We start from the raw sequence: 24134 nt of genomic DNA, 5'->3' as shown, positions 1-24134 counted from the left end.
GAAGAGCTTTCCATGGAAACGAGGCTGCAGAACGCACCCATTGCATCGTATGCCGGCAGGATGAAGCTCAAACAAGCCCATGTCATTTACAGTGACGTATTAACCACTAAAAATGTTCTTTTTATCTCTGTCTGGACTGTCCTCTGTGTATGTTTCAGAGCCCAACAGAGCACCAGCGAGGCTGAGAGCAAAAAGTGTATCAGCGTCTGAGGTGGAGGTCACCTGGAAGCCACTGGCCTGGAGCAACAACCGCAGGCGCATTCTGGGCTATGAGGTCAAACCAACACATGCCCACTTACAATCGTACAAACAGTAGGACTCGGAAAACTATTGGAAAACTATCGGAGGATCATCTCTTTATTCAGAAATTGGCATCTCATGTGAAGTTTTTTAAATCACAAAATTTCCTTATTTGTGATTTATTTTGCGTCTATTGTAAATGTGCAAATAACTCACGTGGGTTGGAGATGTGGTGCCTACAGTATACAGGTGGTCATCTGGTTAAGTCTTGACATAAGTCAAATGGGGCGGCACGGTGGTTGAGTGGTTATTGTACAGACCTCACAGCTAGGACCAGGGTTCAATTCCACCCTCTGCCAGCTCTGTGTGGAGTTTGCATGTTGCATGTTTTCTCCGGGTACTCCGGTTTCCTCCCACATTCCAAAAACATGCTAGGTTAATTGGCCACTCCAAATTGTCCATAGGTATGAATGTGAGTGGGAATGGTTGTTAGTCTATATGTGCCCTGTGATTGGCTGCCCACCAGTCCAGGGTGTACCCCGCCTCTCGCCCCAAGACAGCTGGGATATGCTCCAGCACCCCCCGCAACCCTCGTGAGAAAAAAGCAGTAGAAAATGAATGAATGAATGCTATAACTGATCTGAACCGACACATGTCTGATCTGTACACATGAATGCAGTAATAAAAACATCAAATACAAGAATGAAATCAAGCCGTCATAAAAAGAGTCATAAAAACAACTGCTGACTTTGTCCCAGGTGGTTGTCTTGTAGCAATTCATTCATTTATGAGGGTGCGTACGTAACTCTGTGGACCACCTGTAGTGACATTTGTGGGGTTTTTAAATAGTTGCAGCACTGGAGCGTGAAGGAGAAACAGGAAGCAGCCAGCGTGATTCGGACGGTGGGGAATAAGACATCGGTACTCATCAAGGATCTAGACAGCAGCAGCACCTATTGGATGTCACTGCGGGCCTATAACAGTGCCGGAGTGGGACCGCCGAGCAGCATCGTCAATGTCACCACCAAAAAACCTCGTAAGAACTTATATTACGCAGCATCTAAAGCGCTCATTGATGTGTGTTTTGTACCATTCGCTCCTTTTTTTAAGGTTAAACGTTGCTATTGATGACATGGCCATCTATTCTCTGCATTTTATATTATTTTACTATCGGAGTAAAAATCATGTAGCATGTGCTACTTGCTATTCCACTTTGTTAGTTTTTGGTTTCTAATTTAACGGTCTGTCTACTCCATCATGCAAATGCTGCTCAAAGAAGATCTTGCTGTCAGTGTTGGTCCGTACTAATCATCATCCTTTTTTCCAATTTTCATGAAGTGACTACATTACTACTCAGCATTTTATTTTAGGTCTTGTGCTAAAACAGCCGTTTTTTTTGCAGTTTATATTTTAGAAAATATTTGCTTAGGCAGATATACTGCCATGAGGACATATCCAACAGTGAGTAATGTTTAGGAACAGCGGGACACGGTAGCACTGATGTTTACAATTCCTCATCACAGTGGTGTTGCTATGTGATAGACCACTCCTCCTCTCCTCTCTCAAACAAAGACACTCTTCCTGTTAATGAGAAATATCCTTCATGCTGACTTGCTTCTTGACTTTAATGTTTATTGATTGGCTGGCCTGTTGTTTTTATACTCTCATTAACGCCTCTGCCTCCCGCCTCTCACCCCTACTCTCACACAACAGCACCCAGTCTGGCCCCTGCTAAAATTACGTGGAACACTTCCAACTCCAAAGTCATCCTGCAGTGGGACCAGGTTCACGCTCTGGAGAATGAGTCTGAAGTTACAGGTTATAAGGTAACTGAATCTCAGTGCAAGTGACAGACAGCTGAACTTTATCTTCTGGCTCGCAATCCAGCCTGAAAGACACATGATGTGACGCCGTAGTCTCCAGAAGCTTATTCTGTTTCCTGAACTGACCTCGCCCTCTTTTCCACCGTGTTCTTCTGCAGGTGATGTACAGCCAGGACAAACACAGCCATCCCAGTGTTGTGGAGACCAACAGCACCTCCTTAGAGTTGTCTCTGCCTGTCCACCAGGATTACATCATCCAGATCAAACCTTTCAGTGAAGGTGGGGAGGGCATCGGCAGCCAACAGATTACAATCCCCAGGATAGCAGGTTGGTTCCTACCTGAGACCGGAACCACTTCCTGCTTTACATGGAATCCTTTCATCTGAGAAATCTGATTACACGCGTGTGCTTTTCAGGCTCCATCACCATGGGGGCAGCCCCGGTGTCTTCCTCTCTGCCCCTGGCCAACCTTGTTGCTCTCATGCTGACGGCCAGGACGGCGCTATGACAAACGTATGCAAGAACCCTACGCTGCAGACTCGCATCAAGAGAAGAATCAGCCAGTCAAAGACAAGAGGCAGGAAGTCTCATCTTCCCTTTTACCAGCTTCCTTTCCCTGACTGTCTTCTGTCCTTTTTATAGCTGCAAAGAGGATTTATTTATTTTTTTGGGTTATGTTATTTGCCGGCTCTAATATATTGGAGTTGGTACTTGTGGACTTTCCCTGGATGGAAACAAGAGGCACTTTTATTGGAAATACTGAGGCAACTGAACTTCTATTTAAGTGAGCATATTTCTCCAACTGAGACCGTTTTGGAATATTTTATGAAACCAACATCGCTTTTTGACTAAAATTTGGGACCTCTGTGACTTTACCTGGATCTTCCTTATGCTTTTATCTTCCCAGGCCATGAAACAGACCGGAATCAAAGTTTGAGGTCCATTAACACAAAAAGGCCAAAAGTGCTGATAGTGAGTCCATGAAAGTGAATAACACTGATGATTCATTGGGATCTATATTCCTGGCGCACCCTGCGCTGAGGTCATTTCGTCTAGTAATCTGGTAGACTGGGCTGCACCGAGATAGGCGTGGTGGTGCGCCAGGGGGAGGTCTATCCCGGCGCACCCGGGATCGAGGCGTGGGTGCGCAGCACTGCGCCGAACTGCATCCGGTCTATGAAAACAGAACCCATTGTCTTACCTTCCTCCACCCCCCCCTCCTCACCAAGTGCATAATGACGGCACGCTGAGAGGTGTGACCCACATTGTTGTTTCTAAGAAATCCTCAGGTCCCAAATGAGCCTTAAGTCTTTCAATTTGGTTCCAAGTTTTCATTTTTCCGTCTGTGTTGTATGTTCCAGACAGCATATTCTGGGATAATATGGGCTCGAACAACACTCCTTTCCCTCGTTTTTCATAATGACCTTTGTAATGGAGTGCAAATTAAAAGTGACCAAGCATGGGTTTAATCACTGCAATGGAAATGGCCAGCAGGACACTCTGGTGGTCAACAAGCTTTTAATAAACATCATGCCATTTGTCCTCCTCAGTTTCATTTATTCAACTTTTCTTGACTAAACCCCCGTCTTGAACAATTTCTCAATATTAGTGTATTTTGGAAGTTCTTGGCCACATTTGTAGCATTAACAGCAAAAAAGTTGGCATCTAGATTGTTTTTTGCTATTGCAGTTTGTTTTTATGTTAACTTGTCCCAGGCAATTTTTGACTATTTTCTCCAGGCAGTAAACACTTCTTCTTGCCCGAGTGACTACTCACACCAGCTGTAGCAAGACAAACACATGTCACCTGCTGTTTTTATTTCTATTGGATTCATTTCAAAGGAATGCAAGGACAATGTACAGCAATGACACAGCACAAAGCGACAGAAAGAAGCAATCCAGGAAAGAGACTTAGGACCTTGTTTAAGGATCAAGTTGTAAGGTTCAACTGGACCCAAAGTCAGGTCTAATAGTTCCCAGCTCCTGGTGGCGTGTCAGCCTTGGCCAGGAATGGCAAACAGGAAGATCGAACGATGATCTCACTTGAATCTGTCCCATGTTAAAAGTAAAACGAGTGACTGCTGTGTGGTGATGCAAATCTCTCTTCCTGTTCGGCTACTCACGCCCCCTAGTGTCCATCAATCAATTTGAGTCAATAAATCAAAAGTTTTCACAGGGAGCACCGAATAGGTGCACGTTCTGGAACTTCTAGAAAGCGCTCTGCACTGGTTATTGTGTGTAGCTGCTCTAGAAGAGTCCACAAATTAATACAAAGGGCAGAAAATGAGCATAATGGGTCCCTTTTAACTCGCTTACAGCTTACACCAGGGGTGGGCAAACTACGGCAGGGGGGCCACATCCGGACGGCCAAGTGTTTGGATACGGCCCGCCCGTTCTTTCCAAAGTATTTCATTTAAACTTAACATCCAACCTGGCATCATGGCTTGAGCCAACCTTTTGATGGTGTAAGTGGCTGTTTTATCAATTAGGTTATTTGATGTGGTGCTTGCAAAGTGCTCCTGAAAAAAAGGGACACAACACACACACTTTTACAGATACAATACTTCCAGGTGGATGGATATTTTACATGTAAAATATATGGTCTGGCAACACATAAATTTTGTTACAACAATGCGGCCGGCGAGTCAAAACATTTGCCCACCCCTGGCTCGCACCAAACCTACAGTATCGACAAGGTGTGCATGGCTTTGTCCCGCCTTCTATGCTCCACATAAAAAGCTACACTACACATGTAAATATTTAATACCTCCCATTTCTCCATCAACTTGGCATTTTTCGACAGTTCATCATGACACATTTTCAAGTTTTGGACACTCGGGCACTTCAGTACTTAACATCTCTAGTTGATACAAACTAAAATCAGTCAACTGCAGTGTTAACATTAAAAGAATAGCACACGTGACTGGTGGTACATTGTACATCACGGTTAAGCCGCTATGACAATGAAATAAAAAGTAAATGTGTGTTTTTTTAGGCAGACATCTTGTAAAGACATATAGGCCGGGTTCAGTCATAGTGCTGGGAAGTGCATGTTACCTCTACAATCAACAGATTTGGGGATTAACTACATTACATACACTGGCTAAGTCATATTTCCTACTTTTATCTTGGTGAGGCCTCTTCATTTGCTGTGAGGAAGCTTAATCTGCTCTCATAGACTTTGGATCTGGATTGCAATTATGATTGACGTGCGCTTTGTTGTTTCTTGCTTTGCTTTTTAATTATTCCAATCCATGAATTGTCATTCCCATTGCGTTGAATTCCATCTTTACACATTAATGCAAGGGACTGTCATGCAAACATGATTGACATTACAAATCGTACTGTTACAGTAGCCCAGTGAGCCTATTCTACTTACTACACAAATATGCGGTTGGATTCTTTACGCTGGCAAAGGAGGAAAGGGCCCATTTCAAACACATTTATGTACATGCTGCACTATTTTGTGACCATTTGGCACAGGAAGTGTATTAGCAGCTCAGAAAAAGGCAGAAAGGGTTCAAATGTACAATCCATCACCTTGCGAATTCACACACATACATTTACTGCAAACCCAAAACACGACACACTAAGATGGGACTTATCCTGACAGACTAATCTACTACAGCTCGGACTTGTGTGCCCTGAACACACCGCCAGAGGGCGGTGTTGTTCTTTTCTGTTGACGTCTATTCTCAGATGCGGTGCAACGTGAGAGGGACAGGTTCATCCACTTCAGTAGTAATAAAGGTTATTTTATGAATAACTTATTAGGAAGCATCCACAGGAGGAGGCCATGACCATCTCCTCTTTTTTTTTTGTTTTTGCAACATGACACTACCACTGGCACTTTTGGATTAAAAACCGCACCTCTTCCTTTTTCAATATGACACTAAAGGGAAGTGTTTGGGGGAAAGTTGTCCATTATTCTTTGTTCGCAGCATCCCCTTCTTAAGCGTTCGCATCATACGAATGGTTTCAATCAGGGAAAGAAACAAAATATGAGACATTAGGTTTAAGAGAGAGCTCTGTTTCCATTGTGGTGAGTACCAGTTGGGATGAAGAATCACGTCTTGGCCGCTCCCGTCTCAGGAAATCACGACTACAGGTGACAAAGAAGGAACAATAAAGCAACAATATGTAACAATTTGACATGAACAATTCTTTAAAAATCCACTTAGAGCTGCTTTTCATTCAGGTTTTCAGTGATGATGTGAAAGACTACAAATAAATGCATTGTGAAATACAAAACGTGAGCATTTTGGTTCTAATAAAACTAGCTTATTGGCTTTGTTAGGCTTGAAATTAGCTATGAAAATCAATGTTACCAAAATGAGTAGCACTTAACCATTTTGGTAAAAGTAGCTCTCACAATCATGGATTATCGGCAGAATAAAACCCTGATTATATTAAATTCATCTCCACAGCTGCAAAAAGACAAATTCTCCTTACTGCTACTTTAACCTTCCTCTTGTGTTAGGGTCGGCACCGACCCGTTTTACATTTTAATGCATAAAAAGAATCACATAACATTTGTTTATTGCATCAAGGCTTTTTGACTTTGTCAGGAAACTCTATTTCAACCAAATAAAACCCAAAAAATAATTTTTACTACATTTTGAAATGGTCTGGTTAAAATTATGACCACGTTATTGTTAGGGTTGGTTTCGACCCGGTTATAATAATATGACTATAAAGCTATATTTTGAGCCACAACTGAAATCGTAAGTGTACAATAACAATGAAATGAAAACAATCACTTTTTGTACCTTTTCTTGACATTAATATATATAGGTCAAAATTCACCCGAACACCATAGATGTTTCTTTAGTGATTAACACTAAAATGAGAAAATAAATAAAACTAATTGATTTAAGAGATATGTTCTATAGCCCTCAGTAATAGCCAGGTAACAAAAGAACCTTCAATTTATTAATATGATTCTTTTGAGGTTCATTTTACCATTTTCGGAAATTGAAATCGAGGGGTATAGTGACAAAAAAAGGCCTACATGCCCACACCAAAAGTATTAAAACCAATATTTTGATGGATGTGGAAGCCTAAGAAGGTAACCAAGACATGAGAAGCAAATTTGATGGTAACTTATTGTGTATTTTATAGCTGATTTAATACATGGGTCAAAACCGACCCATTAACATAAGAGATGATACCAGAAAGCTAACACAAGAGGAAGGTTAAATCATCTTGTCATTGTTACATTGAGGTCAGGCAGTACCCCCGATGTGTGTCGCTCCTCAGCGGTTGATTCTGTTTCCCTGACAACGACTGCCTTGGTCACCTGCATGTCTGGATGCTGCTGCCTGGCTTCTTGGATTGCGATGGCCAGAGCCTGCCAGCACACGGTCACAAGAGCTTTAGCAGTCATGTTGTTTACATGGAAGTGTGCAGTTCACCTGTTCCTGATCCACGTCATCATCTCCTGTGATGATGATCCTCTTCTCGATTCTGGTCTCTGAGTAGCCACCTTTCACCGTCTGCAGCACACAACGGTCTTAACCAGTCAACAATAGAATACAACACGCTGGAACAAAGCAGCTTTTGTCCCGTTAACTCATCTTAGTTTGGTACTTTCTATTCTCTACCTTGGTGACCTGCGTGGTTGCAGAGGTAACATTTTCAGTGACAAAGATGGGCGACCCCGACTCCTCTCTTCCAAGACTGCCCATATGCACCTTTCAGGGAATAATAATGATACATTTTATTTGTATAGCGCTTTTCAGAGTACTCAAAGACGCTTTACAGTAGAGAAAAATAAATAAAAACAGAGTTGCGTAAAAACTAAGTAAACGATGCATTAACATACAATATCCATACATTCATTCAGAGCTAAAACAAGGCTAAAATTGGGGCGGGGCACAGCAGTCAGGTATAAAAAGTTAGACATTAAAAACGTATTTAAACAGGTGGCTTTTGAGTTGTTTTTTGAAGGTAGGATAGTCAGGGCAAGCACGGAGTGAATGGGGCAAAGAGTTCCAGAGGGTGGGGGCAGCGATGGAGAAGGCTCTGTCTCCCCAGGTTCGGAGCTTGGTCTTACAGGGGTGTGCCAGGAGGTTGGAGTCTGAGGAGCAAAGGGGATGCGGGGGATTGTGTAGATCAGGGGTCAGCAACCCACGGCTCCAGAGCCGCATGTGGCTCTTCAGCCTCTTTGTTGTGGCTCCCTTTGCATTCATTCATTCATTTTCTACCGCTTTTCCTCACAAGGGTCGCGGGGGTGCTGGAGCCTATCCCAGCTGTCTTTGGGCGAGAGGCGGGGTACACCCTGGACTGGTGGCCAGCCAATCACAGGGCACATATAGACAAACAACCATTCACACTCACATTCATACCTATGGACAATTTGGAGTGGCCAATTAACCTAGCATGTTTTTGGAATGTGGGAGGAAACCGGAGTACCCGGAGAAAACCCACGCATGCACAGGGAGAACATGCAAACTCCACACAGAGATGGCCGAGGGTGGGATTGAACTCGGGTCTCCTCGCTGTGAGGTCTGCGCACTAAACACTCGCCCGCCGTGCAGCCGCTTTGCAATGCTTGAAGATTTTTAAACACCCGAGTGGGGAAAATGCATGTCTTTGTAATCCAACTTTGTGTGAGACCATGAATGCATCCTGGCCGAGTTCTGACTGGTGATTGGATGAACAGACAGGATGCTATTCAGTTCTCTCTCACACAGGTAAACATGAAGGAAAATAAGTAATACTTTCCCAGAGCTATTTGACAATTCTAAAAAATAAATTTGAGATAATTTAAAAAAACTGCTGCATGGGAACCTGTTTGCGGCAGAGTAAACAAATCAAGTAAGTTCACACGTACATTTATGTAAGTTTATCTCCAATACTAGCAAGAGTACTCCAACTCGTCTTTTCTTATCTGAACTACTTTGATTCCCCCAAATTCCCTCCAATGTTGTTTTAAACATACTATGTTTTGCGGCTCCAGGCTATTTTTCTTTAGTGGGCAAGGGGGTAAAATGGCTCTTTTCATAGTAAAGGTTGCCGACCCCTGGTGTAGATGAAGGAGGTCTGTGAGGTATGGAGGGGTCAGATTGTGGAGAACTTTGTAGGTGATGAGAAAGACTTTGAAATTGATATGTTGGGGGACAGGAAGCCAGTGGAGGTTTTTAACCGGGGTAATGTGTTGACGGGAGCGGGTGGAGGTGAGGAGGCGAGCAGCTGAGTTCTGAATATATTGTAGTTTGTTGAGGGTTTTGGATGTTGTACGGTAAAGAATACTGTTGCAGTAGTCGATTCTGGATGTGATGAATGCGTGGATCAGGGATTCAATGGCAAGGAATGAAAGTGATGGACAGAGTCGGGCTATGTTCTTAAGATGAAAAAAATAATAATCAAAAAATAATAATAATAATATATATATATATATATATATATATATATATATTGTGCATCATATAAGGCTTATATGGGCGGCACGGTGGTCTAGTGGTTAGTGCGCAGACCTCACAGCTAGGAGACCAGGGTTTAATTCCACCCTCGGCCATCTCTGTGTGGAGTTTGCATGTTCTCCCCGTGCATGCGTGGGTTTTCTCCGGGTACTCCGGTTTCCTCCCACATTCCAAAAACATGCTAGGTTAATTGGCCACTCCAAATTGTCCATAGGTATGAATGTGAGTGTGAATGGTTGTTTGTCTATATGTGCCCTGTGATTGGCTGGACACCCGTTCAGGGTGTACCCTGCCTCTCGCCCGAAGACAGCTGGGATAGGCTCCAGCACCCCCGCGACCCTCGTGAGGAAAAAGCGGTAGAAAATGAATGAATGAATGAATGAATAAGGCTTATATGATTTTGTTTTTGTATGAATTATCAGACAATCATCACAATTGTAATATAGCAATGCCTCTCTGTACATCACTATCTTTGTCCAGGCAGAATATATGGCTATACACTTATGAATGAATGAATTTGGATGAAGTATGAAAGTTTAAACCCGAGAGAGCGAGGTTACAATTGGAGAGGTCATGCAGTTCATACTCACAGGGGAGACACTCTGTCTCGTAGAGTAAGACATGTCGCTCAGGCTTGTGATACACTGATCCTTCAATAAAAAAAAAAAAAACATAATTGTGAATCTGCTTGATAAATAAAAACTATGTTTTACTGCATTTTAAATTCACTCATAATTCCAACAGTCATTTTTATTGAAAACATTTATCTCAAATCAGAGGAGGAATTCAAGGTCAATCTAGCGGGGGGGCGCAAGCCGTGTGTCAAAAACTGACATTTTAATGGTCTCCTCAATTACTCCCAGATTTCCTCCGTTTACTGGATGTCCTGGAACTTAATGGTAATGGTTTTATTTCATTTGAACATGCATCAGATTCCAATTGAGTGCATCCCATAATCAGTTCACAGTTCCACATGTCCAAAAGGAGTAGGAAGAAGCAAAGCTAAAGGAGGCCTATTGTGCTTTTCCAGTTTTCTCACCTAGAAATGTTGTTAAAATATTGCGTTCTCATGTTAAACAATGTCAAACTTTCACATAATGAGATCTGTGAGCCTTGAAAGAATGCACCGTTTCAGGGAGTTTTTTCTAATACTGTCTCTTTGTGACATCATAGTGTGCCGACAATGAGGCCCCGCCTACAGCTTGTGTCAGCCTCGGTTTTTGCCAGAATTTTTTGGTTTCTGTCATTGGACTGGACTGACCTGATCAATGAACTCCACTATAGTCGTCGTGACCTCTGACCCATTGGGCTGTGTCTCCATCAGGACGTCAGTCTTCTTGACTGGAGCTGAAGCCATGACATCAGTGGCTTTCCGGTTCACAGGTGTGGCACTATTGGCTCGACTGTGCGTTGTGTCCCTGTCCACCGAAGATGACACCGGCACCGACCTCTTTGGCTTTTTAGGCACTATGGGCTTGAACAGGAAAGGACGAGGAGTTTTTAGAATAGAGACAAACTGACATGGAGTAGTGTGAAAAATGGTAATGGTAATGGTTTTATTTCATTTGAACATGCATCAGATTCCAATTGAGTGCATCCCATAATCAGTTCACAGTTCCACATGTCCAAAAGGAGTAGGAAGAAGCAAAGCTTATTAAATCCTACTCCATCTGGTACTTTTACAATCAGTAACTGTTACATTTGTTCACTTCCTGCTTTCCATAATACAGTTTAACTGTTTTTTTTTTTAATAATGTGCTTTGTACCGAAGTAGGAGGTGATATGACCATCCAATACATAATGGGTACCATAGTAAGTGTCAATATAGTGATATATATAGCACATCATGACTGGTTCAAGACTCTTCATCCTTGTATTTAGCAAACATCAACTGCTTGTATTGTTTCTTGAATTGGCTCATCGTTGTGCATTGTTTGAGGTCCTTACTCAATCCATTCCATAGTTTGATTCCACATACTGAAATGCTATGGCTCTTTAACGTAGTCCTAGCATAGAAGTGTTTCAAATTTCGAAAAGTGCTTGACATTTTCCTGATTTATTTTCAAAAAGTTGTTTGCTTGTTAGCATGCACTTAAATAGTCCAGATCATGGAACAAACCATCTCTTTTTCATAAATGGGAATCTGGAACATTCCACGTAATCAATACTTTAAAGACAATGTTCCTGATATTTTTAGGCAGTCCAAAAATGGCATCTAAGTTGCTTCATGCTCAACACTTGTACCTGCACGTCAGGCCTTTTAGCCTCCGTCCGCACGTCTTCAGCCTGGATGTGCTTGGCTGGAGGACTGCTGCTCGCTCCTTTGGACGAAGGAGCCACCAAAGGAGGTGGTGGCAGTTCCGAGGGTCCTTGCTGCAGAAGGAAGTCAATTCCAAAGCGAAGACCCCCATCAGGCGACAGGTCTCGCTCGCCAAGCTCCGACATCCCCCGGGAGAACTCCTCCATGCCCGTGTACAGGTCTGTGAGCACGGTGAAGTCAACCTCGGCCTCCAGGCTGGACGTGGAGCTGACTGTGATGCTGGAACTTTTGCGCTCAATGCCCAGGTGGCTTTCCTTTAGATACGGGATGTCGTGATCCTGATCGTCCTCCGAAGCCGAACCTGGCCGTCTCTCCCAAGGCTCCCGCTAAATAGATAGGGAGCATGCTAAAATGTAATGTACCGTCACGTTAGGGGTATCATGACGCTGTCTCGCAGGAAGAGGGCAACCAGCAGTCTATTAGACTGTGACCTGTGGCGTCGCTACTGTGAGTGATATAATATATAATACAAGGAATATGGAAGTGGCAATGTGCCAGCCAGGATTTCACCTGCACATGAAGTACTTTCCGCACACTATCATCCTATTTGCACTTGGTGTTCCAAATATCACTGGCTTCCGATGTGTGACGGTTTCTGTCATGTGAGTTCAATAGCTGCTGCTGTGTTGGTGCCCAAGAGGCTATTTCGGACCTACTTCCTGCTTCTGTCCTAAGCAAGAACTGTACTAACATTTTTAGAGTAATAAACGCATACATGTGTCAAGCCGCACCTCTGTAATGACGGGAGTCAGAAGCATATTACTTTGTTTTTGTATTATTTTTTGTATGCATTAATATATTCTAATCCATAATGGATTCATTACAAACTAAATCAATTCTCAATACAAAAACATGTTGTACTAAATTTTTCCCCCCTAAAATATATGTTTAGTCTCACAACATTACATATTATTTGTTGTTGTTTGTTTTGTTTTCTGGACTGCATGGCGGTCGAGTGGTTAGCGCGCTGACCTCACAGCTAGGAGACTAGGGTTCAATTCCACACTTCCACCCATCTCTGTGTGGAGTTTGCATGTTCTCCCCGTGCATGCGTGGGTTTTCTCCGGGTACTCCGGTTTCCTCCCACATTCCAAAAACATGCTAGGTTAATTGGCCACTCCAAATTGTCCATAGGTATGAATGTGAGTGTGAATGGTTGTTTTTTGTGCCTTGTGATTGGCTGGCCACCAGTCCAGGGTGTACCCCACCTCTTGCCCAAAGACAGCTGGGATAGGCTCCAGCACCCCCGCGAGGATAAGCGGTAGAAAATGAATGAATGAATGTTTTGTTTTCTATAACGGTGTGGCCCAAGAGGGATTGCTTTCATAATATGTTTGTTATTGTTGTAGTTTCTAGTGGTATATGCTTTATTTACAAGAGCACAGGGACATAATATTAGAAAAAAGCATGGCGTGTAGTTACTCACCGAGGAATCACTGAGCGGTTCCTCGTGAATGGCCGGTGTCAGAGGGGTCTCCTACAAAACAATAAACAAACAAACAAGTCGATATTCAGTACAGACATTCAACTATACTGAATGGCATTCTAACATTCAGTCGCAAGGCACAGTACCTAATTAGACTTAAATAATGGGATTTCATCAGAGACGTTGGAAATGTTCTCTGCTCAGTGTTTGTTTAATGCATGATCATTCATCCACTGAAGTTTCAGGCTGGAAAACAAACACACGGAGAATTCCTGGCTAAGGCTACAGTCAGAAGCATGCTACATTTCACTGAGAAATGAACTGTAATGTCATGCACTGAACTGCTCCACTTTTAAAATAGCGCCTTTCAGGGGAAAGGTATTCATTTGGAAAATGGGATGTATGAATGCCTGAACCCAGAAAGGTTTGGCAACTCTGCAGCCTGTGACCTCGTCTAATTGATGATTTGATGTTTTCTAGTGTCACTACAGAGGTGCCAAGGTTGGACATTCAGCTTCACGGCCTATTTACTGGTGTATTTGCATGAAGGGATGTTGGGGAAAAGGCCTTGTGCTCCTTGAAACAGCAGCCACCTTCTCACGTGAGGATGTAGGAGCGATAAGACGGGCCTGAGTGAAAAGGCTCGTGGTGCTCTGAAACGGCCAAGCAGATGTCAAGCTTTGCAGAGCGCAGCAAACGGAAAGCAAAAAGCTTGCTGGACTGCGGGGAAGAATTAGGTCGACCAATGGCTTTTGCTTTCTCAGCCACATGAGTTCTGAAGTATGAGAGTGTGATTTCTGGTTGACTTTAAGATGGCAAAAATAAGATTTGCATGACATTGCGGTCAAGCTCATGCAATGTTTTACTTTCCCATGATGGACGGGGGCGGAGGAATTTTACCGCTTGCTTCCTCTTGGTGGTGTCTTGGTTGGTTCTGAAGTGGATGTGGCTGCAGTCCGTGTTGCTATGCCGGTCTCTGGACCACTGCTTTTTCAGAGGAAGCGTCCGGGGGGGAACTGTAGGGAATGTGGACCCAGAGGGGAGACCCTCTTTAAAGTCGAAATTATTTTCTTGCTTGCCACCTCCTGCCGTTGGACTTGTCACATTCCTGAGTTGAATAAAGTCTTGCTGATGTGGGGGTCCAGCACCACTCTGGTATTTTTTAGACGTCGACTCTTCAGGGACTTCACCTGTGGAAGACTGCAGTCTATCGTTCTCTTCTACTCTCCCTGTTGTCTCACTGCATTCGTCTTTTGATCGTATCATTGCTGCATCCCCAAAGATGCTCCACTCGGACTGGTTTTGAGGGTTCACACCACCTTTGTTGTCTTTATTTGTGTATTTTTTGGATCTCTGTGGCTTTAGTGGAATAACTTTGGCAACTTCAGAGTTTACAGTTTTGCTGCATTCTTTCGTCAAATCCTCAGGCCTCTGGTCTTCAGTTTTCTCTACTTCACATTTTCCCTTTGAGACTGGATCCAGAGCCAAGTTCTTTGCTCGCACTTGATGCATGCTTTTCTCATATTGACACAGCGTCACATCGCTGCTCTTTGTCCCATTCCTTTGTTTTTTCTTCGGGGAGCTATAGCCATTTTCATGAATGGAGCTCCTTGCTAATGCGTGAGTAACCAGAGGAGCATCCACCGGGCTGGTATCAGTCAGTCCCATTGCTCTTAAATCATCTTTAGGAGATATTCCAACTGGGGGTGTCATCGTGTCCCATGTTGTCCCATTTTCCTCAGTCCAATGGGTAACCGCCAAAGTGTCGCTAGCCACATTCGAGTCATAATCCAGTGCTCGTCCATTAGCATGCTGCTTGTCAATCAATTTGGCATCACCGGTCGCCTAAGTTGACATAGAGTAAACAGTTGTGTTAGCCTAGCGTGACATCCTATCATTATCTTACGAAACACTGAAGATATTTTTTCAGGACAATTAAGGGGGAAATCATGAAATGCCTCTGTCATATGTCAAGATGTGTTTTTGTCACTTTGGTTTGCTCTGTCCCACTAAGTAACATTTGGAATGGCTGGTAAGACATTACAGGACACCTGGCCAACCCAAACTGGTCAGAAAAAGAAATGGAAAATTACATAACAGACAAAAATCATTACTGACAACATAAATCTTATTCTTACTGGTTTCCGCTCTGGGGTTCCTCCAGGAGGAGTTGATGAGCAGACCCGTTTCTCCCTCTGAGTGACCTTGCTGTTGGGTTGTCTCAAAGCCCTCTTCAGCTCGTTAATGCTGGCTTGGTGCTTCTGCAGAACATCTTCAGGTTTGTCCAAAAACTGCTGCTTGGACAGGTCAGGAGAGAATTCAAAATGGTCAACAAGTACAAATCAGCTTTCCAGACATGGCATCCATAATAAACATAGGGAACTGTGTCCTCATGAGCAAAGACGCTGGATAGAGAAAAAGTCTTCCACTTCTGTAGTATGCCATGCGTGGGTTTTGTGGATTCCAGAAAAGATGCATGGAAGATTATACTATAGACCAGGGGTCTCAAACATGCGGCCCGCGCTAGTTTAGGCCCCCGCCTTGATATGAAAGTTTAATGTTAGTGCGGCCCGCGCAAGTTTGATATGGATACTGTATGGTATCATGTACCCAGAAAAAATTATTAAGTTTGATTAATGTTCATGTTAAAGGTTAAATAACTGTTAATAGTTATCCTCCCTATCCGTGTGGAAGTGGTAAGTTTTTGGCTTTTTGAGTTTACAGGAAATAACTTGGAGGCTACCGTTGAGGTCGCTAGCTCTCTAGTTTGCGAGTTAGCATGTGTCTCAAGACCCTGCAGTTGCGCAATATGTTGTAAATAAAAAAATTAAAAAAAAAAAAAAAAAGAGTATGAAGAGTCTGAAAAAAATAATTTGTCTACCCACCAACTATATGTGGTTTCTTAAGTTTTTATTATTTGCCGTTTTATTATTATTATTATATTTATTTATTTATTACTGATTGATTGATTTTCTTTATTCTTGATTTGTTTATTTTTCATCTTATTTTGTGTAGAAAAATAAAAACTAAGATATTTGAGAACAGTGGAATGTTTTATCAGAGCTTTTCTTATAGAAAATCGGAACCAAAGCAAAGTTTATTCATTTTTCTGTTTTTAATAAATGCATTTCTTTTTTGGGGGGGGGGGGGGGGGGGGCTGATGCGGCCCAGTCTCACTCAGACCCTAGCTCCAGTGGCCCCCCAAGTAAATTGAGTTTGAGACCCCTGCTATAGACACTATAACGATTGATTGCACTAATAGACAGTCCAAAAGACCAATGTGTCATTTTTCACAAAAGCAAAGTGTATGTGTGAAAAATACATTGGCGCTTTATAACACTGATAGTAAATAAACAGGATTTTGGCCAAGACTTAAAGTGTAGTCACACATAATGTATGGATTCTTAAACATTTAGTAGGGAATAGTAAGGGAATTGCCACCAAGTACGATTGACAGGTCACTCCATTATTTTTAAGTCCAAATTCTTTTTTTTTAATAAAAAGAACATTAAAAAGCATGAAAAGGACATACTTCCACACTCCGACAGTCATGCTTTTGAATTGACAGAAAGCACAAGACAGCTTTGACAGGTGATATTGTTCTGGAATGAGCTGCTGCCAATCCAGGTCAATGTCAGTGATGTGTGAAGGTGCCACACCAAGTATCAATGAACACTTTCCACGTTCTTGCAGCAATACAAGGGACGTGACGTCAGAGTAGATGAAACAGGCAAGTACCTCCTGTTTGGGTCGAGCTGTGGCCAGATCCTTGTCCGACTGGGGAGCATGCCAAGTGAGATGAGGTGATAGGCAAAGCAGATGAAGGTCAAATTTTAGTTCATTAGTTTGGAGCGTTTGCATGCAGAGATGTAAAAGTTAAAAAAAAGACAGACAGGCAGGCAGACGCCATCTCAAATAGTCCTTTCAATATTGGCCAATTGAATATTATTAATTACATTACTCATTTCTAGCAGAGTGGTCTGTTTTTCGTAAAGACGAGATGATTACCGTATTTTCTGGACTATAAGTTGTGCCGGAAATTATGCCAAAAATAGGTATCAGGTAGAATCAGGTAGAAAAAAAACATACATAAGTCGCACTGGAGTATAAGTCGCATTTTTTGCGGGTAATTTACTTTACAAAGTACTTGACCAAAAAAGACATTATGCCATCTTGGAAGGCAAGTTCTAACAATAATAAAAGAATAGAGAACAGGGTGAATATGTGTAAGATATGCTAACACAATGCTTATTCAGCTACACAAAAAATAAACATGAACAGAAAAGGTGTCCAGTGTTTATTGATGTAACATAAACAGTTTTTTCATTTATAAGTCACTCTGGAGTATAAGTTGCAGGAACAGCCAACCTATGAAAAAAAGTGTGACTTATCGTCCGGAAAATACGGTAACTATCACAAATGTATGTCAGAAATGTTTAATGTCTGTAGACTTGTCATTAAAATGTCTGTTGATGCTCAAATATTAGGCTCCTTATCAGGGTTGTAAACAATAAACCGATACAACCAGATATCCGCTTTGATGAGAAAGAAATATGGCAGCCTGTTCGATGTATGTAAGGCCCTGTCCACATGAATACTGATATTTTCAGCGTATTGGTGTGGATGGCAACAACGGAGGTTTGGGCTTGTTGCTGACTGATGACGTAACAATTATGTGCCACTATTTCCACTTTACATATAAAAATTAAATGTGTGCAAGGGCAAACATAACAGTGCTTCTTTCAAGCAAAAATAATAAATTAAATAAATTGTTATATACGAATTTGAATAAATAATAAATAAATAATTACTATATAATAATTATTATATTATTATTCTACTTCCACGCAAAAATGGAGCAATTCCCCACCCAGTGTATATTTTAAGAGGAGTCATTATTATGGAGCGTTACGAGTTCAAAAAGATTGTCATTTCGTCTCATTGGTGGTACAAGAGCGACAACAACCACAACCACACACACGCACAAAAGGTGAGCAAAATACCTCTGCTTTTGAGTCTACAGGTGAGGCTGCCTCCTCAGCCTGCCAGCCAAGCCACAGGGGGAAAAAAAAGGTCAGAGAAGATCAAAGAGGGTGGTTAGCAAGAAAAGGGTGACGACATCAGAGCAGTTAGAGGAAGAAAAACACTTAAAGGAATAAAAGGGGATTAAAGATCAAGTCTGAAGCGGAGCAGATTAATAATAAGGAAGATGAGTACCAGTCACATGCAAAGGAAGGTGAATGTTAGTCAAACTTCATACGTTCATGTAGTATTGCTAGTTGCCCTGTGTGATTTTTGTAATACAAATTTTTAGTGATATTACAGCACTATTCAAGGTTGCACACAACTGTCAGAACACTAAATACAGTAATGCTTAGTCATGTCAGATAAGGTTAAGAGAAGAAATAACAGCTAAGTAAATAGTAAATAGTAAAACCTTTGTTTTTTTCACAGACAGAATTTCAGAAAACACATTAGTAATATAAGATTTATTTACCAATCATGTTTAGATTTCATGTGATAAGCAAAGAATTGTACATGCAGTGCAGCGGTAAAGATATTGGGCAAAAAATTATGAGCTAAGGAAACTTCATTTTATATCCCGGCTGTGGATTTGAATCCAGAAAATTGTTTTCCAGGCCATGTTGCTCTTATTTTATGTACACGTTCCTGGTGTGAGATACAGTATGGCCACTTGCCCCCAGTGACTGTGTTTGTGTATCCTGCTTTCTGTGCCACTAAATAAATGAGGTACTGTGGTTGCACACGTACCGCTTGTGTTTGTTTATCCGAGTGGTTTAGTTTTTTTCTTTGAGGTGTAAAAAGTTGCAAATGGGATCTGTTTATTCGTAAGGATCTCCAGCGGTACACAAATTAGTCGATTAGTCGACTGTGGACGAAATCTAAGCAGTCAGATTTGATTATGAAAGTCCTTAATCAAAGACGGCCCTACTGAGCCCATGATCCATTCCCTCCAGAGTCCCACTTTTACGCTGACATCTACTTCTGTTGATACAGCTGCCCTTCGTCAGAAACGCGGCTGCCAATCCATCCCAACGACCACCACTTAACACTCATTATCCCCACTTGTACACCAGTGTGGACGGCACTGGAGGCAAGCTGGGTGAAGGAAGTGCCCAAGGGCACATCAGCAGTGACACAGATGGAGAAAGCTGGATGTGAATACCTTGAACTCCAAAGTCTTGGCAGATGTTGAGATGCCGTCACCACAAATGTGCCGAGGGCCTTGGTGCAGGTCCAAGTCCTGGTCAGTGTCATGATCCTGGTCTTGGTCCTGGTCTGGATAGTCATAATGGTCTAGGTCCAAGCTTCCTTCTTGATCAAGATCTTCTCTGGACATGAACTGTGTGCGCTCACTCAAGCTTCGCTGAGACAACTGATCCATACTGGTACCTAAAGCTGAAGCTGGGAAAAATGTGGTTTCATGCTAACATGTTCAGGAACATACGTATATCAAACATTGATTTGGGTTGGTAGATATTTGGTGTGAAGGAATACAAAAACATGCCAAACATCATATCTTTGCAGATCAGTCGCAACTCTAAATTAATACTTATTTAATTTTAATAGTCTTGTTTTTGGAGACAGTAAAGGAAACCTCCGTTAACGGGTTATAAACCTGTTCATTTTGACAGCCTTAACTTTTGATTAAACACGACTGCAACATTTGGATGCTTTTAGTTCATAACATCATCTCAGGAAAAATAACAGTAAGTTGATCTTACCCCCATCAATACTTCGGGACAGCAGGTATCTCTTGCTAACCGAGCGATCAAACTGAGGTGCAGGCCTGTCAATCAGAGCACTGGCCTGTCTGGTTTGGGCTTGAGTTCTTCCACTGTAGCGGAACTTGGAGCCAATCACCAGGAAGCCCTTTGGAGGTGGCTCTGGAGAAACCAACCTATCAGAGTGTTTTGTCATAGATTTGTTTGGAAACGCATAGATTCATTAGTTGATGTCATCAAATCACCAAAACATGGCAGCTGATTTCTATTAACTTTCCGAGGTAGCTGAGTTTGAGAAGGGAAGGACAGGTAGGCTGTGTAAGGTGTAACTACAGGAAAAGGTGTTCTACTAAGTCCTACCTGAAGAAGGTGTGGTGCTCGATGCAAACCTTCCACAGACGCTTCGAGGCCCGATGGTTGGGCAACTTGAAGCCAATGGTGCTCTCAAACTGTTCATACTAAGCAGTGAGGGGAAGGAGTGATGGAGGAAAGAGGTGAAGAAAGAAAGATGAAGGGAGCCAGTGCAGGGAAAGACGAAGGGGATAGTGTGGCGGGGAGCTGTGATTACTCAAGAGAAACGGAAGTGTCAATTTGTGTCACATACGAACGAGGCCTGAATCGCATTTGAAAAAAATGTACTGGTGACACCGACATGATTCAATCAGATGTAGGTCACGTTTGAGCAACAAAATCTGAATTGACCTGCAGTGTGAATGTAGTCGAAATCACGCATCATGCAAAAGTACTTGCTTATGTTGCTTATGTACCTCTCCAGGGCGGATCTTGATGTAGAAGTTGCTCCGCTTATAAGAGATCTTGAGGATCTTCGGCCAGGCGAAACGGTTGATTCTTAGGCGGTCTCGATAAATCAGCAGACCATTGGCGCTCACGCCAAGCATTATGTCAATCCCCTCGGAATCCTATTCAGCAAAGACAGAGCGAATAAGAGCATGCAGACGCTATGGAGAACTGTGACATCTCTGTATGCACCTTTGCATGATGTAGGTCCACCCCATACATTGACAGCTTCTTGGCATTTTCCAGAAAGTTCACTTCTGCTTCTGCTGGACTCATTCCCCTACAGGAACATGTGAATCATTCTTCAATCTGCTACATGTGGCTTTCAGTTGAATTAATTCAGCCACTTTGTGCTGACCTATAATTACGATGCAGCTCCATCACCCTCTCCTCCAGCTCTCGGGTCTGGTTAGGGGCAAAGCGGAAGTCGGCGATGTAATCTGGCCCATGATCCTCTGGCTCATAGTCTCCCAGTTCAGCCTGAACGGTGTAGGAGCCCAAAAGGGCATGGGTAACAAAAGAACAGGGCAGTCGGCCGGATAGGATGTCATCCCTCAACTGCAGGCACAGGTAGTACCTAAGAATAGCACATATGGCAGTCTCAGTCTTTTGGTTTCAGCCTCTTTATGTCAAGACTAATATTTCTATGAGGGGTTAGTATTCTGGCCACGCAGTCAGGAAAGTGTGAAGACCTTGTTTCGATTCTCCGTTTGGGCATCTCTGTCTGGCGTTTGCATGAAAAAGCACCCCAGATCATGGAGTCTTACTTTGCAGAAATTTCCGCGGTCGTGTCAGGAACCAATTAACCCCGATAAACGAGGGATCAAGTCACACAAGCATATTCAGTGCCCGCTTACTAGTTCAAGAATGTTCACTGCCCCCTGCCTCCTTAAATCCTCTTCCTAAAGTGACAGAAAAACATTACACAACCTTTTCTATCATCATGTGGGGAAAAATTCCACAAAAATATTGTATGACAGACATATTGGATAGCTGATATTGATAAATTATTTGGACGTACATTTTTGTAATCCATAGTCATTGGCCATAACTAATTTGATTCACCACAATGTATGTGGCTAAGATACAGCTGCCTGTGATTACACGTTAGCTCGTACGTGGCTTCGTGTGCACATGAAGCTTCGATGGATAAACCCTTCGTCTAACCAATGAGCCAATGAGTCTGATTCCTCATGAGGTTTCATCTTACCATCACTAGGAAAAAGCTCATAGGAATGCAAGAAAACATAGTCCAGCAGACAAAGTGTTGTCAACGGCATGAAAATGCAAAAATAAAATGGCGAGAGGAACAGCTCCATGGGGTACATCTGGCAACAGTGACTGGAGTGGACTGAAATGCCTTGCCACCAGAGGAAGGAACCTCAGCCACAAATCAGACTTCAGACGTTCCACTCCATCACATAGCCAAGTCCAAGCTGCCATTCCGACTCACAAAAACATACAGTGTCGAACAAAACATAGAGGCAAGCTAATAAACATGACAATAGTGACAATAATAACCAAGCCATGTGGAAAACTGAACAGGCACAAAATAATGGCACAATCACATGGACTGCTAAGAGCTTCAGAAAGAACAAAATGAGAAGCCAAGTGTTGTCCAAAGTCACACGGCTCAACATGACTCAGCATAACTTGCAGCACAATGACCAAAGCCCAGGCAGGTACGCTGCAGCGGTCAGGGGCGAGGGTGAGTAGCTGCCTAACGGCTGGAATATTAGAAACTCTTCTTTTTACAGACCAGAGTTAGCTAGATTTTCATACCCGACATTTTGGACTGCCCACTCGCAGTCTTCCTCAGAGTGGTTGAATATTGTTTGAAGAACCGCAATGAACCAAGAGATGGTCAAACCAACCTGGTGATGTCTTCAATTAGCACAGATGGATCAGGAGGGTAGAACTTAACAGAGAATCCCAAAATCCAGGACCCAACTGTGGACAGATAAGAAAAAATGTTATTTTTTATACATATTTTCTACCATATTTCCACCAAGCAGCACTATTTATTTTGATTCAGCATAAAGTATTTTGTTGACTGTGTTGGACTGTTGATTGCTTCCATGTTCCTTGTATCAACTAAGGTAAAACCACAACCAGACCTTGTTGATCTAGGCCCTGTCCACAATACGTGGGTATGATATGCATTTTGTATTAAATAGACAGCGCTTATGCAGTTATAAATATAAATAATAAATATAGGTAATATGCTCTTGACCATAGGTGAGGGTAGAACAAAGATCCACCGGTAAATTGAGAGCTTTGCCTTCCGGCTCAGCTTTCTTTTCACCACGACGGTCTGGTACAGCGACCGCATTACTGCCGAGGCTGCGCCGTTCCGTCTGTCGACCTCACGCCCCCACCTTCCCTCACTCGTGAACAAGACCCCGAGATACTTAAACTCCTCCACCTGGGGCAGGACCTCATTCCCAACCCAGAGGGAGCACTCCACCCTTTTTCGACTGAGAACCATAGCCTCTGATTTGGAGGTACTGAGTCTCATCCCAGAAGCTTCACACTCAGATGCAAACCGTCCCAGTAAACGCTGAAGGTCACAGCCCGAAGAGGCCATAAGCACCACATCATCTGCAAATAGCAGAGATAAGATTCTAAGGCCCCTGAACCGGACTCCCTCAACACCTTGGCTGCGCCTAGAAATTCTGTCCATGAAAATTGTGAACAGAATCGGTGACAAAGGGCAGCCTTGGCGGAGGCCAACGTTTACCGGAAACAGGCTCGAACCAGGCTCCTGCCCCGTTTGTACAAGGACCGGATAGCACATCGTAGTGCGCCACCAATCCCGTACTCCCGTAGCACCCCCCAAAGAAAGGCATGTTTAGCCCTCTGTTTGCCGCCACTCAAACAAATTGACCAGTTCACCTCTCATACTTGAAAGTATACTGTTAGACAGGAAGTCCATATTGATAATTAATTGTTAATAAGTGTCGGTCTCGTGAGATTTTAGCTAAATCCTTGAATTGACCTATCCGGCCTTCAAGTATGCTTTTAGGTTCATTAATGAATCAGATACACAATACACACATGTGGCAATACATGTGGATACCTTATTGTTGTTCAACACTTACCCCGAATTTGCTTCTTAATCTCCTTGGAAGGATCCAGCCAATTCTGATAAAAAGAAAAGGAGACAATTTGACCATAGCAAAAACATATATATATATATATAAATATACAGTATAAGTATGTGAATGTGCCAACAAGACCTTGGTGCTGTCGGGGTCCTGGAAAGTCAGGCCAAAATAGTCCCTCTCCAGCAGGTTCAGATGGCCACACACCATATCCAGCAGAGTTTGGCCCTTGGCAAATTTCTACCACAAGCACA

General features: G+C 42.8%; 2 protein-coding genes across 10 annotated transcripts in view; one reads left to right on the top strand and one right to left on the bottom strand.

The window, feature by feature from the left end:
* Positions 1-3734, top strand: part of cntn3a.1 (contactin 3a, tandem duplicate 1) — a 29523-nt gene extending 25789 nt beyond the window's left edge. Inside the window, exons 19-24 of one of the 3 annotated variants that reach the window (XR_009131823.1) lie at positions 159-274; positions 1090-1276; positions 1954-2066; positions 2222-2390; positions 2480-2847; positions 2971-3734. Coding sequence is in view for 1 of the 3 variants with exons in the window: in XM_058084191.1 (XP_057940174.1) it covers positions 159-274; positions 1090-1276; positions 1954-2066; positions 2222-2390; positions 2480-2571 (677 nt within the window). In the remaining 2 variants the exon portion in view is untranslated. Of the gene's footprint in view, positions 1-158; positions 275-1089; positions 1277-1953; positions 2067-2221; positions 2391-2479 lie in introns of all 3 variants that reach the window. The other 2 variants (XR_009131822.1, XM_058084191.1) reach the window with 2 other exon arrangements.
* Positions 3632-24134, bottom strand: part of si:dkey-178k16.1 (band 4.1-like protein 1) — a 33302-nt gene continuing 12799 nt past the window's right edge. For 2 of the 7 annotated variants that reach the window (XM_058084199.1, XM_058084193.1), the window contains exons 4-16: positions 24016-24120; positions 23878-23920; positions 22651-22726; positions 21135-21353; positions 20969-21056; positions 20746-20898; positions 20339-20436; positions 19979-20154; positions 19420-19658; positions 18236-18274; positions 16971-17009; positions 15371-15526; positions 13639-15077 (exon numbers count right to left, since the gene is read on the bottom strand). In XM_058084199.1, the coding sequence (XP_057940182.1) occupies positions 14040-15077; positions 15371-15526; positions 16971-17009; positions 18236-18274; positions 19420-19658; positions 19979-20154; positions 20339-20436; positions 20746-20898; positions 20969-21056; positions 21135-21353; positions 22651-22726; positions 23878-23920; positions 24016-24120 (2469 nt within the window). In that variant the 3' untranslated portion in view covers positions 13639-14039. Of the gene's footprint in view, positions 6165-7298; positions 7413-7476; positions 7558-7665; positions 7756-10076; positions 10137-10747; positions 10961-11730; positions 12133-13232; positions 13284-13638; positions 15078-15370; positions 15527-16970; positions 17010-18235; positions 18275-19419; positions 19659-19978; positions 20155-20338; positions 20437-20745; positions 20899-20968; positions 21057-21134; positions 21354-22650; positions 22727-23877; positions 23921-24015; positions 24121-24134 lie in introns of those variants that run through there. The other 5 variants (XM_058084196.1, XM_058084195.1, XM_058084194.1 and 2 more) reach the window with 5 other exon arrangements.

The sequence above is a fragment of the Doryrhamphus excisus genome, chromosome 10 (assembly GCF_030265055.1).
Source record: "Doryrhamphus excisus isolate RoL2022-K1 chromosome 10, RoL_Dexc_1.0, whole genome shotgun sequence".
Taxonomy (NCBI): Eukaryota; Metazoa; Chordata; class Actinopteri; order Syngnathiformes; family Syngnathidae; genus Doryrhamphus; species Doryrhamphus excisus.
The sequence above is the reverse complement of the archived record's forward strand: the minus strand, read 5'-3'. Positions and strand labels throughout refer to the sequence as shown.